General features: G+C 41.9%; 1 protein-coding gene and 2 long non-coding RNA genes across 6 annotated transcripts in view; 1 reads left to right on the top strand and 2 right to left on the bottom strand.

Moving 5' to 3' along the window:
• Positions 1 to 1,571, bottom strand: part of LOC309337512 — a 53,428-nt gene extending 51,857 nt beyond the window's left edge. The window contains exon 1 of the long non-coding RNA XR_014154377.1: positions 1,266 to 1,571. This is a non-coding gene — a long non-coding RNA (uncharacterized lncRNA). The remainder of the gene's footprint in view (positions 1 to 1,265) is intronic.
• The window catches only part of PTPRG (protein tyrosine phosphatase receptor type G), a 555,232-nt gene that overhangs the window by 526,359 nt on the left and 11,241 nt on the right, over positions 1 to 17,632 (top strand). For all 4 annotated transcript variants that reach the window (XM_081852306.1, XM_081852304.1, XM_081852303.1 and 1 more), the window contains exons 19-26: positions 1,583 to 1,717; positions 3,477 to 3,640; positions 4,965 to 5,100; positions 6,307 to 6,453; positions 9,674 to 9,767; positions 11,481 to 11,557; positions 12,548 to 12,676; positions 15,910 to 16,056. In XM_081852306.1, the coding sequence (XP_081708432.1) occupies positions 1,583 to 1,717; positions 3,477 to 3,640; positions 4,965 to 5,100; positions 6,307 to 6,453; positions 9,674 to 9,767; positions 11,481 to 11,557; positions 12,548 to 12,676; positions 15,910 to 16,056 (1,029 nt within the window). The remainder of the gene's footprint in view (positions 1 to 1,582; positions 1,718 to 3,476; positions 3,641 to 4,964; positions 5,101 to 6,306; positions 6,454 to 9,673; positions 9,768 to 11,480; positions 11,558 to 12,547; positions 12,677 to 15,909; positions 16,057 to 17,632) is intronic.
• The window catches only part of LOC309337354, a 38,054-nt gene continuing 25,319 nt past the window's right edge, over positions 4,898 to 17,632 (bottom strand). Inside the window, exons 3-4 of the long non-coding RNA XR_014154195.1 lie at positions 6,262 to 6,412; positions 4,898 to 5,010 (exon numbers count right to left, since the gene is read on the bottom strand). This is a non-coding gene — a long non-coding RNA (uncharacterized lncRNA). The remainder of the gene's footprint in view (positions 5,011 to 6,261; positions 6,413 to 17,632) is intronic.

Below are 17,632 nucleotides of genomic sequence, written 5' to 3'. Positions count from 1 at the left end.
GTTACCAAGGAAAAGTTTCCATTTTAATTAAACTTTCCGCCTCTCTGAAATTATACCATGGCCAGAGTTGGCCAAAGGCATTTGGCTGCCCAGGGTAAAGAACAATTCCATGTTCAGAAGCCAGCCAGATTTACAGTTGACTCTTACCTCAACACTGGTAATTGGTCAGCATTCCTAATTGGTCAGCAGGCTAATTTAGGGGGCAGGGCAGGCTGTGTGGCAGAAATAACTCCATTTTCCAACACCCCGCTATCACTTCTTAGAACTCCACATCTGGCACCTGAGGTAACTGCCTGACTGAGCATGGTCTACACTAGGACCTTTTTACTAAGACCCAAATATATACAAACTATTTGCAATTGTTGGTAGCAGAAGAGTTATTTGAAGCTTGCTGATTATTTTGTAACTTTTTGGTTGATTGTAATGAAGTTGTTCTCCTGTTGATGTTTTGATTTTGTTTTTGTTTTTTGTTTTTTAGAAGACTAACACAGCTGCAAATGTTTCATAAATAGATCAATTCACTTTAGAGATTTATTTTTCTGGCCTTTTTCATTGAGAAACCATGAATTATCTCACCCAAGCCAATTTACCTTGTAAATTCACACACAATAGACAAAATAATTAGGTAACTTAATGTTCCTGCCCAGGGCAACACACACTGCACCGAAAGTTAGCTGCTTTTTTGGTAAATCTAATTTAGTTAGATAAGCAGAGGTTGCACACACTCTTCCAAAAGTAGATTTTTTGAGATGCGGTGTTTCACAAGGAAAGTTCTAACGAAGATCTGTAGGATACTTACAAAGTAGACATTTACTCACATATATTTTGGGCCTGCAAATCCTACATGTAGCACTGACTTCCTCTAGCCCCAGGATCAATAACCCTATTCTGCTTTGTCCTCCCCATCAACTCTTCATCCTTCCTTCCTCTGCAGAAGGAACTCTTGAGACTGGTGGTTCTTCAGTGAGCAGGTTACATAAGAAAAGCACAAATCTCTCTCTCAAACTGCAAGTTCCCTTTTAACTGCACGAGCACAGCCTCTCTGGGCTGCAACATAGCCTCAGTTGTCCTTCTGGTAATGATGTTTCAGCCTGGGTTGCCCCCACCTTGTAGTTCTCCAGGCCCCAGTAAAATGTACCATCCCCCCTCCACACATTCCCATGTTTGGGCATTGCAGGCAATGATAATTTCCAAAGAACCCTCAAACTAAATGTGCCCTTGCAACCTAAGTTCAACAAAAGGCCAAGAAAACGAGAAGCACTCACTTTTGCAATTCCACTAAGAGATGGCACAAAGGGGAGGCAACTTTTAGGTGCAGCTTTCCACTCCAGCTGCTGATGGAATATGGTTCTGCTGTTCTGTTTTTCACACTCACTCCCTGTGTGACAGAAAAGGTAACTGGGGCCAGGGCATTCCAGATGACAACCGCTTCCCTGCGTTCTCAACTGGCCCATCAGCTGATACTAATTTCAGGCCAGAATCGTCTAAGAAAGGAGGGAAGACTTTTCTAGCATGTTGCTGGTCTTGTGTTCTCTAGCATGCTTCAAAATCTAATATCCTATGCTACTCTGTCTTTTCTCAGAGAAAATGTGACCAATACTGGCCAACAGAAAACAGTGAAGAATATGGCAATATCATTGTCACGTTGAAGAGCACAAAAATACATGCTTGCTATACAGTCCGCCGCTTCACAGTCAGGAATGCAAAAATGAAAAAGGTGAGAAGTGTTATTGCATTGTGGTTTGGACAAAGGATGGACACTAGGAATATGCTATTGGGTGTAATATACACAGCTGCTATATATCTCTTTGATGGAATATCTGGACCCAGCCAGTCAAATGCACTCTCCTAGATTTAATAAGGCAGGAGGAATGGGGGACAAGAGGACACATGGACGGGTATGTAGCCACCAGCACTCTGTCCACATCAGCTGACTGGATAAGCTGAAACCAATCCCACAAAACATCACCAACACTTTACATTGGATATTTCTTCTGAAAGTGAAATAACTACAGAGTTGAGTTCACTCCAGAGTTGAGCAACTTTATATTGTGTAACCAGTTAGTTGCAGCAGGTCCTCAAATGTTCCAGAGGCCCCATCCGAGAGGCAGATTTAGGGGAGCACAACTGGTTCGGTCACACTGAATATAGAGCCTCAGGCATGTCACAACTATGCTTTAGAATGGACCACAATAGGCTGGGGGTGCCAGATTTTGGCATTGCACAGGGCCCCATTGAAATTTGAGACCCCAAGGTCCAAAGCCCGCAGTGCCACAATGGCATCCTGTCATAAAATGGAAGAGCTTTCATTCTGGCATGGGATGATATCTCTACTAGTAAATTGGTTCTGGGGATGCTCAACTACCCTACATGCACAAAGAAAGGTCACAGAGGCAGGTATTTGAATACAGTGGTGCCCTGCAAGACGAATGCCTCGCAAGACGGAAAACCCGCTAGACGAAAGGGTTTTCCGTTTTGGAGGTGCTTCGCAAAACGAATTTCCTATGGGCTTGCTTCGCAAGACGAAAATGTCTTGCGAGTTCCTGCGGGGTTTCTCTCCCCCCCCCTTTTCTAAGCCGCTAAGCCGCTTATCAGCTGATCCGCTAAGCCGCTTATCAGCTGATCCACTAAGCCGCTTATCAGCTGATCCACTAAGCCGCTAATAGCGCTAATCCGCTAATGGTCTTGCTTTGCAAGACGAAAAAACCGCAAGACGAAGAGACTCGCGGAACGGATTCTTTCCGTCTTGCGAGGCACCACTGTAATGGCCGTGCTTGTAGAATGAGAGTCATTGCTAGGCAGTTGTTTTGCCTATGTAATCCTGTTTTTCAGCTCAAGCATGTAGAGTTCAATCCTGCCTTTTGCAGGGATCAACTGCACAAACAGCCGATCCAGCTATGTCTCCACCTGCCCACACCTACACCAAACATGATGTCAGGTGTGGGGCACATGGGCATGGAAAACCAAGAAAGGCCAGTGATTTAGTTGTTGTAGAAAAGTATCATGATTTTATTTATATATTTTTGCAGCAAGTCAAAAGAAGAAACTCACCGGAAGAATAAGAAATCAAGAAGAGAGACTTTTTAAAATAGAATGGGGGGGATTATTGACTATTTGAAGATACACTGTAAACAAATCAAAACATTACTGGGACTAATATAAACATGCACAATAAGAGATAATTAAGGGGAAGATAAGGGAAAATCAGTAAATATATTTGAATTAGATATGCAGTAATAAAAAGATATAAAATAAATAACTGCAGAAAAGAGGGAAGTCGAGGGGAAGGTAAATTAGACTTGCAAAGATTTTGTTTCTCTTGTTAAAATATTTGTAAAAGGTGAAAATGAAAAATATTTTTAAAAAATTAGAATAGGCATTGGTTAAAGCTTATCTCACACCTGAACATGGTACAGTTCAATCCCCAACTAATATGTTTTTCTCCTGTATGTGTTTCATGTATTCTGGCTCACTAGGGAAACCCTAAAGGACGACAGAATGAAAGGACGGTCATTCAGTATCACTACACACAGTGGCCCGACATGGGTGTGCCTGAATATGCACTGCCAGTGCTGACATTTGTAAGAAGATCCTCTGCAGCCAGGACTGCTGAGATGGGCCCAGTGGTTGTGCACTGCAGGTACAGCTGGGCAAGTCCAGTCTAATTTTGCGTGCAACATGTTGTAGATTAATATACAACTGAAGTAGAGCATAACAGTATTTCCCATATGTATCGTGCACTTTACAATCAATTATATCCATTTTGCAATAGGGCTGAATCATTGGCTGAACCACAGTTTGAACTTCAATTTCTCTGGTCCAATACAAGTTTATTCACTGTCCTGCACAGCACATCACATTGCTGGGTGAAATTCTCTTATACAGATGAATGAGTTTGTGGGACCTGATAATGCTGTAATCCATAGCAGAACTGGGCAGTTTTCATTGAATTCTAGAGGATTATGCAGTTCGCTGCAGGATTTCATTCTGTGATTGCTTGCTGTCATTATACGGGACAGAGCTTTCAGGTTCTACTGAATAAGTTTAATCCAGAACTGCTCTATGCCACACCGCAGCTGCTCAAGAACATTTGCAACTTTTTCTTCACCCACAACAGATTCAGAAAAGAATTCATCAGATGAAGACATTTAAACTTTTCCAGACTTTTTAATGTATTGTTGTTTTAACATGCTGTATTCTTACATTTTGGCTTAATTTTTTTTATATTTGAATTACCGCTAAAGGGTTGAATGTTTTGGGGGTTTTTTAATTGACAGAAAGGGCAAAAGTAAATGAATCATATTTTCATCAGTGGGATTCCTTAATATGTTCTGATTGCAAAATGTAAGACTCCTTTTTGGGAAAGAGTAGCTGTGTGTGCTTCCTAAATTTGCCGATATTTGCATGTTCACATATTTATTTAATATATTATTTTATTTACTGCATTCATAGCCCACCTTTTTCTTCAAGGAGCTCAAGGTGGCATACTTGATTCTCCCCCTCCTCATTTAGTCCCCACAACAACCCTGTGAGAGGTAGGTTAGGCGGAGAGGCTGTGACTGGCCCAAGTTGAGCTTCCTGGCTGAGCGGTGATTTGCACCCCAGTTTCCTAGGCCCTTGTCCACATAGTCTTGTTTCTCTCAAACCTGGAGAGTATCACCAGCTGAAAATGAATCTTACCAGCTGACCTGTCTTTAAATGCTGAGCAAGACTGGCCAACCTTTTTTTGGCCCAGAAGCTGCATTCACTGGGAGCTAAGGTTCCTTGTGCAAGGATTCAAAGAAACACCTAAGATCTCAGCAATTACCAGCAAATTGAAAGTTGGCCATTGCATATTATAGAAAATCTAAAGAGCGAGACTTTGTGGATGTAAAGAAGCGTATACTGTATATCAATATTAGCATAGTATTGCAATTCTTTATTAGTGTTTAACCAACCTCTCTCCTGAAACTTTGTTTTGTCAGCGCTGGTGTTGGCAGGACTGGTACCTACATTGTTATAGACAGTATGCTGCAACAGATAAAAGACAAAAGCACAGTTAACGCCCTGGGTTTCCTGAAACACATCAGGACACAGCGCAACTACCTCGTCCAGACAGAGGTAAAACACAGAGACACATTTATTTTTACCGCAGCAAGCTATTGTCGCCAATTAAATATTGCAGGAGGGTCTGCCAAATGTAATTTCCACTGAAATATCTCCATAGGTTACATACTGCATTTCTTAAGTTTTTCTGTGAATTCATTTTGCAAATGCATGTAGTTGTCGTATTATTATTCAGCAATTGTGTCACTTTTAAAATAAACCAAGCACTTCACAGAGAATTTTCAAAATACTAGACCCAAAAGCTTACAGTTTTTAGTATCCACAAGGCATTTAGTATGCCAAGGTAATGTATATTTTATAACACAGGGGACTTTTGTAAAGGTGAACAGCAATTGATTAAAGTTGATGCAAGTCTCACAACCACCACCGCTTTCCTTTTTTGTAAAAGTAAAGGAGAAAATAGTCTTAGAAAAAGAAGGGAACTGAGGCGTACATGAAGAAAAGGGAAATTCAATACCAAAAAAAAAAAAAAAAAACCAAGCAAAAGAACAACAAGCTGCAAAAGAGAAAAAAAAGCAAGCAGAGATAACTATGGGGGAAATCTGAAAAGTTATCTAAGCAGTATTTTTATTTAGTTGGTTCATTTTTAACTTGCCCTTCATTAAGCAAGTGGTCCAGGTTGGGGTACACTGAACATAAAATCAAACTAGCAATGCAACAGTTCCAATTTGAACAATTGGAAATATTAAAAAATCCATCAGTATAACCTCTACACCTTACTCAAAAAATCCGTGTCCTAATACATCTGGCTAAAGAGGCAAGCTTTCAGCTGGCACCAAAACCAACCAAAATTGGTGTCAAAAAGAGGGGAAGGCATTCCAAAGTCAGGAAGCCAGCACTAAGAAGGCCCTTCTGAGAGCTAGAGATTTACAAACCTCACTCGGAGGTGAACCAGTGCTTTTCACACAGTCGGATTGTTGCAAATATAAAGATATCGATTTATTGCATTAGCCGTGGCCATAGCATAATATACATAGAAATAACAAGATAAAATGGGGGTGGGGAAATAAAAGTGGATGTCGTCCTGGGCGAAATACTTTGAAAGAAAAAAAAAAGGGGGGGTAACAAAAGTAACAGGGGATTTAAAACATCGAGTGACAGATATCTTTGTTGCAAATATAATAGTTGCCTTTAAAGAAGCTATGCTCCACTTACTATGGGCTTGCTTCTTCATTCTTTATTTGCTTCCTGCCATTCTAGGAGCAGTATGTTTTTATTCATGATGCCTTGTTGGAAGCCATTCTTGGGAAAGAGACTGAAGTTTCAGCTAACCAGCTACATAGCTATGTTAACAGCATTCTCATACCTGGAATTGGAGGAAAGACTCGGCTAGAGAAACAGTTCAAGGTAAGCTTCATTCTTAGCTTGTTCAGCCCTGCTGCCTTTACTAGGGGGATAAAGTGATCAGACCAAAACTGTACTTTATCAGTGCGGATGGGTGGGAGGAATGGTCTGATGAAAAGGCTTTTGGTTACACCTCTGAAGTTGTCTTAATGTGTAATCTTGCCTAAAGTAGGACTGAAATGGATCATGATAATCTGTGTCATTGAAGAGATCCTGCAGGTTTATCACCATTGCACCCTCAAGCACCTTTCCTAAGAATGAAATATTACAGACTGGGCGGAATTTTAAACACATTTAAAACATATATCTAAAACACATCAGCATCTATGTGCCATTATAGGCTTAGCTAAACAAACATGTTTTAAACAAGTGACAAAAGGTGTACAGCAAAAGCACCTTCCTGGTGTCAATAGGCAGAGAATTTCAAAGTACAGGTGCCGCCACACTGAAAGATTGATTTGTGACAACTGTGGTATGAGTATTGTGTGTCATCTGTAACGGTGCCTATTCTGCAGATTGAAGCGATTGAGAGCGCACATGTAACATAAGGCGATCTCACAAGTAAACTGGTCTCAAGCTGTTAAGGGCTCTCTGTACTAAAAGTAACATCTTGATCTTGTCCACATCTTCAGTGACACAAGTGAAAAACTATCCATAAAAAGTAGAGCAAGTAGGACCCAGGTGTACACTTATTGAACCTGCATTAACTGTGGCTAGTGATGTGAGGTGAGAATATTCTCTGCTAGAAAATTCTCTGGAGAATATTCTCCACATGCAATGGTATAAGGTGCCATTTACCAGAGATTGACATATTATCATATAATGATAATATATTTAATGTTAATGGCTTCTTTTTTATATGTACACATATAGTTATGTTTATCAAGCTGTGTTTTAGTCACCGAAACAGTTATTAAGTGTTAGAGCTATTAGGAGCACAAGATAGACTATTACTGAATTTACTTGAATCAAACCTTAACATGCCAATTGTATTTTTTGACATGTCCTGTAACATGTACATGTTCTAATGGAAGAATGAAATATGATTTAACTACTGAGTTTTCTTATACCAAACCTTAGCATGACAATTACAGTGGTGCCTCGCAAGACGAAATTAATTCGTTCCGCAAGTTTTTTCGTCTTGCGAGTTTTTCGTCTTGCGAAGCACGGTTTCCCATAGGAATGCATTGAAAATCAATCAATGCGTTCCTATGGAAACCGCCTTCAGACCAGGTCCGGGGACAGTCTGTCCCCCAACCTCTTCTGAAGGCTGGGGGGGGGACAAGGGCTTTTCTTCCCACCCCCAGCATTTTAAAAAACCCCGGGACAACGGAGAAGTCCTCCGCTGTCCCGGGGTTTTTTAAAATGCTGGCGGGCGCTATCCCGGACGGTTTTTGAAGGCAGGCGGGGGGGAGCAAAGACTTTCGCCCCCCGCTGGCCTTCTGAAGAGGTCCTGGACCTCTTCTGAAGGCTGGCGGGGGGCGAAAGTCTTTCCTCCCCCCCCCGCCTGCCTTCCCGGGGGCTTTAAAATCGCCCCGGGACAGCGGAGAAGTCCGCTGTCCAGGGCGATCTTAAAATGCTGGTGGGCGGCAGCGAAGCCTTCGCTGCCGCCCGCCAGCATTTTAAAAAACCCCGGGACAGCGGAGGGTTTCTCCGCTGTCCGGGGCCATCTTAAAATGCTGGCGGGCGGCAGCGAAGGCTTCGCTTCCGCCCGCCAGCATTTTAAGATCACCCCGGACAGCGGACCTCTCCGCTGTCCCGGGGCGATTTTAAAGCCCCCGGGAAGGCAGGCGGGGGGGAGCAAAGACTTTCGCCCCCCGCCAGCCTTCAGAAGAGGTCCAGGACCTCTTCAGAAGGCCGGCGGGGGGCGAAAGTCTTTGCTCCCCCCCCCCCGCCTGCCTTCAAAAGCCATCCGGGATAGCGGGAAGCGCTTCCCTGCTATCCCGGACCGCTTTTAAAATGCTGGCGGTGGGGAGCAAAGCCTTTCGGCCCCCGCCGGCCTTTCTGGACCTCTTCTGAAGGCCGGGGGGGGGAAGGCTTTGCTCCCCACCGCCAGCATTTAAAAGAGGTCCCCGGAGATTTCCCTATGGGCTTTCTTCTTGCGAAGCAAGCCCATAGGGAATTTCGTCTTGCGAAGCGCATCGAAAAACGGAAAACCCTTTCGTCTAGCGGGTTTTTCGTCTTGCGAGGCATTCGTCTTGCGGGGCACCACTGTACTAGTGCCATCACCTTAGAATGATTTAACTTTAACTATAAAACATGTTTTACTTTTTTATTTGATACTTGCAAGTGACAAGTAAGCTTGTGCTTATATATTTTCACTGTGGTTCCTTTACTAAATATACGGTTAGTGGTGAGTCATTCACGTTGAATTTTCTATTTCAAGTTTGGTGCAAAAAAAATCAAAGAATGTAAATTCACGTTATTGCCCCATTGAATAAAAGTATCTGTACAATTTTTGGTTGCCATCTGAACAAGTTTACCCATTAATAAACATGTGTATTAACAAATTATATCATTCTGAATGCATTAAATTATATCATTTTCAATGCATTAAAATGAATATTCTATTTTAAATGAAAATTCTCTAATACTCTCAATACTTAGTCAAGAATATTCTCAAGAATATTCTCCAAAAGATTATTCTTGAGAATTTAACATCGCTAACTGTGGTGTCCAAGTGGGACAAAATATGTGAAGATTTTGTCTGTGAAGTATCTTGAGAAGCAGTCACAGTAAGCTTACTTTTTACCATGAAAGTATCACAGTCAACTTGGCAGGCAAAATAGGCAAGCCCAGGAATAACTGATCTCAGCTGCAGCATTCAGGTTCACAATAGCAGCAAGGAGGAAAAATTCCTTAGGCATAGTCTTGTTTTGATGTTTTATAAAAGAACAGAGAGAGCTTTTTTGTTTCCTGAGACCTGTTCTGACCTACATATATCTTTGGGGCTTTGCAATATGTCTTCAGCAGAACTCAAATCAACATTGTCAAACCATTGACCCTGCATGATATAAATGAGACCTATACAAACTTGAGGACCCGACATGTGTTTGTATAAGGCAGAAAGTTCAGTTATCTAGGCATTCTGAATGCTTTTAACATATTTTAGTTTAGTCTTCCAGAGATGCACTTTTTTCCAGAAATAATATTTGTGTGTGTGCGTGTGTGAGAAAGAGAAAGAACTGCAAAGGACTTAATCACTCTTGCTTATTTTTTTTAGCTGGTTATGCAATGCAATGCTAAGTATGTGGAGTGCTTCAGTGCTCAGAAGGACTGCAACAAAGAAAAGAACAGGAACTCATCAGTTGTGCCATGTAAGATCACATCTTAAAGTCTGATTGTTGTGCTGAATAATTTCCTTGTGCTAAATTCTGAATTGTGTTTGCATTAAGTGATGTGGGCCTTCAATTGGATTGTTTTGTGCTATTGGGTCAGAGTTCTTTTTAAATATAAATCTGATTTGTGGCTCCTGATGCTGGATGCATGTTAATGCATTCCAAGGCATAAATACAAATAAGTTTTGAACCAAGTGAAAGTATAAGAGTTTAATATAGTGATGAAGTATTTTCAGATATTTTCAGGGAACTTAATACAGCTTCCAGAAATTTTCAGTTGTCTTTTCCTGCAGAAATTCAATTATCAGCACTTTCAGAAGTGCAAAATAATTTTAGGGAAGAAAAAATCCTAAAGGAAAAGACTCCCCCCCCCCCCCCCGCGAACAGCTCAATGCATTCTGCCCATGCTCAATAGCCATATAATGCTGTTTGTTGGTGGGGAGATGAAATACGAGGTAGGCGTGGGAATGGAACAGAGTATTGTGAAGGAGAGCATGGCTGGCTGGGACACTGAACAGGAGGTCTGCACACTGCAACTTTTTGTTGCAGGTCCCAAATATTTATGGCATTGGTTTTCAAAGTGTTGTGATTCACCCCAATTCTTCATGCCAATGGGTGAATAAATCTAAATAAGTAAATGGGGTATGCATCATTAAGGATGATTTGTCCGTGTCAGTCCTACAATAAAAATATTACATCTGAAATATTAAGTTGATCCTTAGAAGCGCTTCAGTGGCTGGGAGGCAAAACTGATCTGGGGTCATTGACACCAGTGGCCTAAAGCAGCTGAAATCCAAGTATTTTTGCTTATCTGCTTTGCTGAATTTTTTTATGCTCACGCCTCAAAAGAATTGCTAAGCATGGCTACCTCTGCAGTCATTGGTATCCAAACCTTTTTCAAAGAGGGCCAGATTTTTAGGATTTTACCCCAAAGAAGTTCTTGAGCATTTTTGGGGGTTGAATTTAGAATTGATGAGATTTTTTTAGGATTTTACCCCAGGAAATAAACTGCCACGGGGGCTGGATTAAACCGACCAGCGGGCTGGATTAAGCCCTCAAAACAGACTTTGGACATGCCTGGTCTAGATAAATCCACTGCTGTGTGTGTGCATTCTGTGGTAGTTAACTTCAATTAATGTGGTTCTCAGAGGATAGCTGCTGACTTGCCCTGAAGTTAGGGAAGTGGCTGTTGCTGTCGCTACTTTTGGGAAGGGATTAGAGCAGCAAAAATAAATCAAATGTTGTTGTGTGCAGTTGCCCATAAATGATCTGATCATCATCAAATCTTTATTTCATTTATTACATTTTCATCCTCTGCCCTTTCTCCAAGTTGCTCAAGGCACATAGTCCTGACTCTATTTATCCTCACAACAAACTTGTGATGGAAATTAGGCTGGGAGTATCTGGCCCAAGGCCCTAGGTGAATTTCATAGTGGAGAGGGAATTCGCTATTAACTATTATTTGGCATCTGGGGATAGCAGAAAGTAGTAAAATTTTATTGCTGAAATTATATCCTTGTGCAAACATTTCATTTTATCATTTTTATAGCTTTATCTCCTGCATGAGCTCAGCAAATTTTATGATACTGGGTCTGGCCCTGGGAGAAATAGGAGTTGTGTTATGATAGCTGTGCTAAGATTGTGAGTTTTGTTTGATATGGGCTTTTCGTCTGTTCATTTGTTTGTTTACAGCTGAACGAGCAAGGGTGGGACTGGCACCATTACCTGGCATGAAAGGAACTGATTACATTAATGCCTCTTATATTATGGTAAGAAAATCAACAGAAAGTAACCAAATATAAAATTGTTCAGTTGGTTTTATCTATTGTTGCAAATAGCTCTTGTGTTTCCTTTTTCAATGAGGTGATTCTTTTTTTCAAAGAACAGCCACTGTGTGCAACAAACGTTATACAGTGCTGCTTAGAATGAAAAGAAAATCATTTTTTATAACTTAGGGAATTAGGGACACAATTCATCCTCTCCTGCATGCACAGCTCATGGAATGAGATCACCACAGAGCTTCAATTGAGTCTTCTAACTCTGATTCCCTTGCCAGCCCTTGACTGGGCAGATGTTGGCTAAAGCATGCCAGCTATTATGTAGAATGAGAGGAGCCCAGCACATCTCCCATTCCAGGTAATAACCAGCATGCTGCAATGGATATATGTCCCAGCCAAGGACTATGGTGTAGTTAAAAGGCTCATTCAGTCCGGTGGAGATCCTGGTTTCTTGCACTGCTTTGTGAGCTGCTGTGCAGGAGGGATGGGCCATGCCCTACATTGGCCAGTCATATTCTTCATAGTTGCATATTGTGTGTCATTTGCATATTTTGTCATTGGCAATGTCATTCTACTGGAGGAATTTTTTTAAAACATCTGAAGTGACATTTGCTGTACCAGAAACTAGAACAAGTGGCATCACAGAAGGAAGGCAATATATCTAATAACTGTGCTGAATCCATTATTTTTAATTAGGGTAAACAAATATTAGTTGCAGCTCATCTTAGTTGTTTCCACTGTGGTCCTCTACACTCAGTGGGTTGCCGTTCCTGGTGGAAACTATTCAGTTAAGTGAAACATGTTTATAGAGTTTATTTTTCGTTTATATATTCTCCAGTATTGTTTTAGGATAAATTAACACAGCAGGGAGCTTTGAAAATTTAGCAATCTAATAAACTTGTATTGTCTGCTTTCATCCATGAAGTTTCCAAACTATTCTATGCACTGAGTAACTGCTGCATTTGGTTCTTGCTTTAAAAGGGTTACTATCGGAGTAACGAGTTCATCATTACACAGCATCCCCTGCCACACACGACTAAAGATTTCTGGAGAATGATCTGGGATCACAACGCACAGATCATTGTCATGCTTCCGGATAACCAGAGCTTTGTAAGTTATTTAACTCCACATACTTTATATTAATGATGTATCACAGCAGGGAGCAAGAACTGGGTCACTTAACTACATATTATGGCTGTATTTCAATGCAAAGCATAGTTGATGTCTCCTTTAACAGCTCCATAATCCACAGTATCCAAAGACGCCTGGGAAAGAAGTTGGGGGAAGACAGTGGGAGGGAGGAAACCTGTTGTGTTCTGTCAGCATCCCTGCAAAATGTCCCAGTTCTGTGCTGCCCTACTGTGAAGGCAAAGTCTATCCAGTGAGCTTTTTCGAAAGGAAAGAAAAACTTTAGCGCTTTTGCACCAGTCACCCCTCAGGGATATCAACCTCTCTTTCTCAAATGCCAATGAGAAATAATATCTGCCTGTCCTTATCTTCTTGAACAACAGAACATGTAAAATTACTGTTTACTGTTGCAGTGTACCTCTATAGACGGGCATCTTACGAAACAGCTGAGCAGTATGTTGTCATTTCCATTAAATTACTGCAGGTGCCTAATCAGTTGTTATCCTAGTTGATTGGTTGTGTAGAAAGACAGAAACACACAGTGAGTTGTTGGCATACTGGTTCTTAGTGAGCAGTGAAGTGGCAGTCATAATTTATCTGCACCTTCCCATAATATCTAATGGATTTGTGGACTATGGCACAGGAATAGAATCTGTATTCTTCCCATGACTCTGGTGGTATTTCTCCTGGAACTGTGGGCTTCTGGTATATGAACTCCAAAACTGATTAGAAGAACAAGAGAGCGAGCCCACATTTCCATCTGCTCCAGGGCTCTTTATCTGCCAGCATTCGTCACTGGTTGGGACACAATGTCATCTTCTAAGGCAGGAGTAGGCAACATGGTGCCATCCAGATATTGTAGACTGCAACCTCCATCATTCCTGACCATTGGCCATTCTGTCTATGGCTGATGGAAATTCTCATACGCAACATCTGGAGAGTACCAGGTTCGCTACCCCTGTTCTAAGGTATTCACACTGAATTCAGGGTAAACTGTAGACCCTAACAGTTATGTGCCCTTAACTAAGTTTGTGCTGTCCTAAGCAGGTTCTGTTTTGGTTGGATTTCCCAAACCAGAATCAGGTTATCTGGATCAATGCTGTTAAGAATTAGGGGTGTGTGTATATGTGTGGTGTTATGTTTTTAATGTACTGATTTTGAAAATTAAATAGAAGCAGAATATTTAAGGAAAATTCATTTTTATTCTTCAAAATTCATTGTGAACTTACAATACTTTAAAAATATATAGCATGAAGTACCGTATTTTTCCCTCTATAACACGCAGATTTTTTCTCCTAAAAAGGAAGGGGAAATGTCTGTGCGTGTTATAGAGTGAATGTGTGGTCCCTGGAGCCGAAAAATCAGGCAAAAATCAAATCGCGGCACTGCACGCTGCATGGAGAAGCGAAACCTGAAAAGAGGAAGCGGCTGCTTTCCTGCATTCTGCCTCAGGGTCTTACTGCCCACCCTCCTCTGTTTCGTTGCTGTGTTTGCTGAAACGGAACAAAGAGCAGGGAAAGCCCCTCCCCTCCAGGCAAGCAGAGGGGAATTCCTCTCTGTGCTGCTGGGGGAAAGGGAGAGAGAGGGGGGAAGGGAGAGAGAGAGGGGGGAGGGGGAGGGAGAGAGAGGGGGGAGGGAGAGAGGGGGGGAGGGAGGAAGGGAGGGAGAGGGAGGGAGAGAGAGAGAGAGAGAGAGAGAGAGAGAGAGAGAGAGAGAGAGAGATGGCTGGCTTGGGTGGGGGGAAACTTTTGCCTTTCTTTCCTCCCTCCCGTTAAATCCCTCTCCTGCATTCTTAGCCAGCTGCTTCTCTGCACACCCCTCTCATGTCCCTTCTTTGTTTTTCCTTCGCTCCCCACTTAAAATGTGGTTACAAAGCATAGATCCACATGGATCCTCAGGATCTTTGCATTGGGTCACCCCAAATTCACCATCAGATCACATAGCATGTCCATGGCTACAGCCTGCCCCCCCCCCAAATCACGCACCCACTGTTGCCTGGGGCTGCAATGGTGCAAAAATGTGGTTACAAAGCATGGATCCACAGGGATTCTCAGGATCTTTGCATTGGGTCACCCCAAATTCACCATCAGATCACATAGCATGTCCATGGCTACAGCCTGCACCAAAAAAATCACGCACCCACTGTTGCCTGGGGCTGCAATGGTGCAAAAACGTGGTTACCAAGCATGGATCCACAGGGATTCTCAGGATCTTTGCATTGGGTCACCCCAAATTCACCATCAGATCGCATAGCATGTCCATAGCTACAGCCCGCACCAAAAAAATCACGCACCCACTGTTGCCTGGGGCTGCAATGGTGCAAAAACATGGTTACAAAGCATGGATCCATAGGGATTCTCAGGATCTTTGCATTGGGTCACCCCAAATTCACCATCAGATCACATAGCATGTCCATGGCTACAGCCTGCACCCAAAAAATCACGCACCCACTGTTGCCTGGGGCTGCAATGGTGCAAAAGGATCCACAGGAATTCTCAGGAGTTTTGCATTGGGTCACCCCAAATTCACCATCAGATCACATGTCTGTGGCCACAGCATGAAGCCCAAAAATGATACATCCACTGTTTCATTCAGAATGTTTTTTCCCTTGTTTTCCTCCTCTAAAAACGATGTGCGTGTTATGGTCAGGTGCGTGTTATAGAGCGAAAAATACAGTACAACTGGTGTGTGTGTGTGTGTGTGTGTGTGTGTGTGTGTGTGTGTGTGTTATACACATATAGTATCTCTGTATGTCCTGAAGTTACTATTATAAAAGGGAATTTTGAGGCTTTGAATCAAGTCCTAAAGGGCTCTATGGATAGCAAATAAAGGAAATAACATGTCAATATCTAATGACCTTTGTGGCTTCAAGCAGGTGCTTACCTTAAGACATGAAAAACTACATTATAAAATGTTATTGTATTTCTGCGAAATCTGTACCTCTCTATAAAATTTTAATTTTATAAATGTTCTAAAATATGCAGTTCCCTGTGAAACCAATTAAATATCAAACTTGCCCTGATTGGGAAGCTCATAGTATCCCTATGATATTCATACTGTTGTTTTAACAGGATACATTTTGTAAAAAGAAAGAAAGATCAATTTGTATTTCTTCCTATTAAATTTGTATTTCTTCCTATTTTGATTCTTTGAATTTTGCTCATGTAGAAAGTAAAGAAATATACAAAAAAAGGTCTGATTCATTTTGTCTTTAGGCAGAGGATGAATTTGTGTACTGGCCAAGTCGAGAAGAATCCATGAACTGTGAGGCATTTACTGTGACCCTTATCAGCAAAGACAGACTGTGCCTCTCTAATGAGGAGCAGATCATCATCCATGACTTTATCCTTGAGGCTACCCAGGTATATAAAACATCCTCCAGAGGTGAATCTGGAGTCTGCTTGGCATTCAAAGTACTGCTGCTGTCAGTTAACAATTGATATGCATGCTTTTCAGTGGGATTGGTTTAATGTCTTTGTTTGGTCATAGTGGACTTATCAGTTTCCCTCATTTCTTCCCAGAGGTCTTCTCCTGTCACATACCAGTTTTGTTTTCAGTATACCATTTCCACAGAAGGTCATAACATTTCAGCTTTTATCTGACCCAAAGGTGGAAGTTCCTCAGATAGGAATCACACCAAGGGCTTGGTTTTGTTTTATTTTCATTTTTAAGAATAATGTACTAAGGGTGCATGTTCATTAGCTATTTCTCTGGATGCATCACTGCTATTGAAAGCAGCTTTTGCAGGCCTCACAAGTGGAGTTGGTTATTAGGTATCAATATCTAGATTTTGTTTGGGGCAAGTATTCCCTCTTAAGGCAAGAGTGGGGGGACGTTTTTGTGTTGTGGGCTGTATTCCCTTGGTGGCCACACCTAGCAGTGCATGGGACCAAAGTGGGTAGAGTTTTGAAACCGGGCTGCAGGTTCCCCACTCATTTTTAAGCGGTGTTACCTTCTCTGCAGTGTTCTGTGCAATTTCTGGACAAATGGCACCTGCAAGTAGGTTACTCCTGAGTAAGGAGATCAGTTATTCTTTATATAGCAAGTTGCAACTTCTAAGTGCAAGTGGGCATGCCAGAGAGCTAGTTGACCCCATCATGCCTTTTCTCTATTCTTATACTCTTTTGTGAGCATATGCACTGCAAGTCCGTAGTGAGCACCATGGAGACAGATGAGAAATGATCAGTGGGGCACAGTTGCTCTCCAAGCTTTCCAACACAGCAGGTTGCTGGCATCTACTGAGAAGAAGAGGGTAAGAGTGCAGGGAGTTTGGCCCAGTGCAGTGCATGGCAGCAGGACAATCAGATTGCTGGCACAATGTGACTCACAATGGGCCAGCTTCCCCAGAAATCACTTCTCCCCTCTCCATGCCAACAACCCAGTCTGTTGGGAAGCCAGGAGAGCAAAAATGCCCTACCCATGCCGCCTCATGAGCTGCTAACAAACATATGTAACTTTTCCTCCACCTCTGATAAGCCTCCATATCCTGAGAACTGGAAAGTAGCCACCATTTTTTTAAAGAGATTGCAGGAGTGGGGTGTCCTGGAAATTACAGGCCAATTAGCTTAACATCTGGCAAAACTGGTGCATAGCACTGTTAACAAATAATAAAAAAAACAAAACAGCAAGCATATAGAAGAACAAGCATTGCTGAACAGAGTCAGTACAGCTTCTAACAGGTTAAGTCCTGACTCATGAACCTATTAGAGTTATTTGATAGTCAACAAGTATATAAATGTGATCTGGTTGATGTAGCAGACTTGCACTTTTAAAAAGCTTTAGACAAGAGTTCCTCACCAAAGTCAGCCACATAAGCTTAGTTGTCATAAATTAAGAGAAGAGGTCTTCTTGTAGGTTAAGTAGCAGAAAGCAGAGAGGAGGAATAAATGGTCAGTTCTCCAAATTGAGAGACATAGAAAATGCAGTCCCCGCAAGGAT

The sequence above is a fragment of the Podarcis erhardii genome, assembly GCF_964252035.2.
Source record: "Podarcis erhardii genome assembly, chromosome: 2".
In the NCBI taxonomy this organism is placed as follows: Eukaryota; Metazoa; Chordata; class Lepidosauria; order Squamata; family Lacertidae; genus Podarcis; species Podarcis erhardii.
This window is presented reverse-complemented; position numbering and strand designations above follow the sequence as displayed.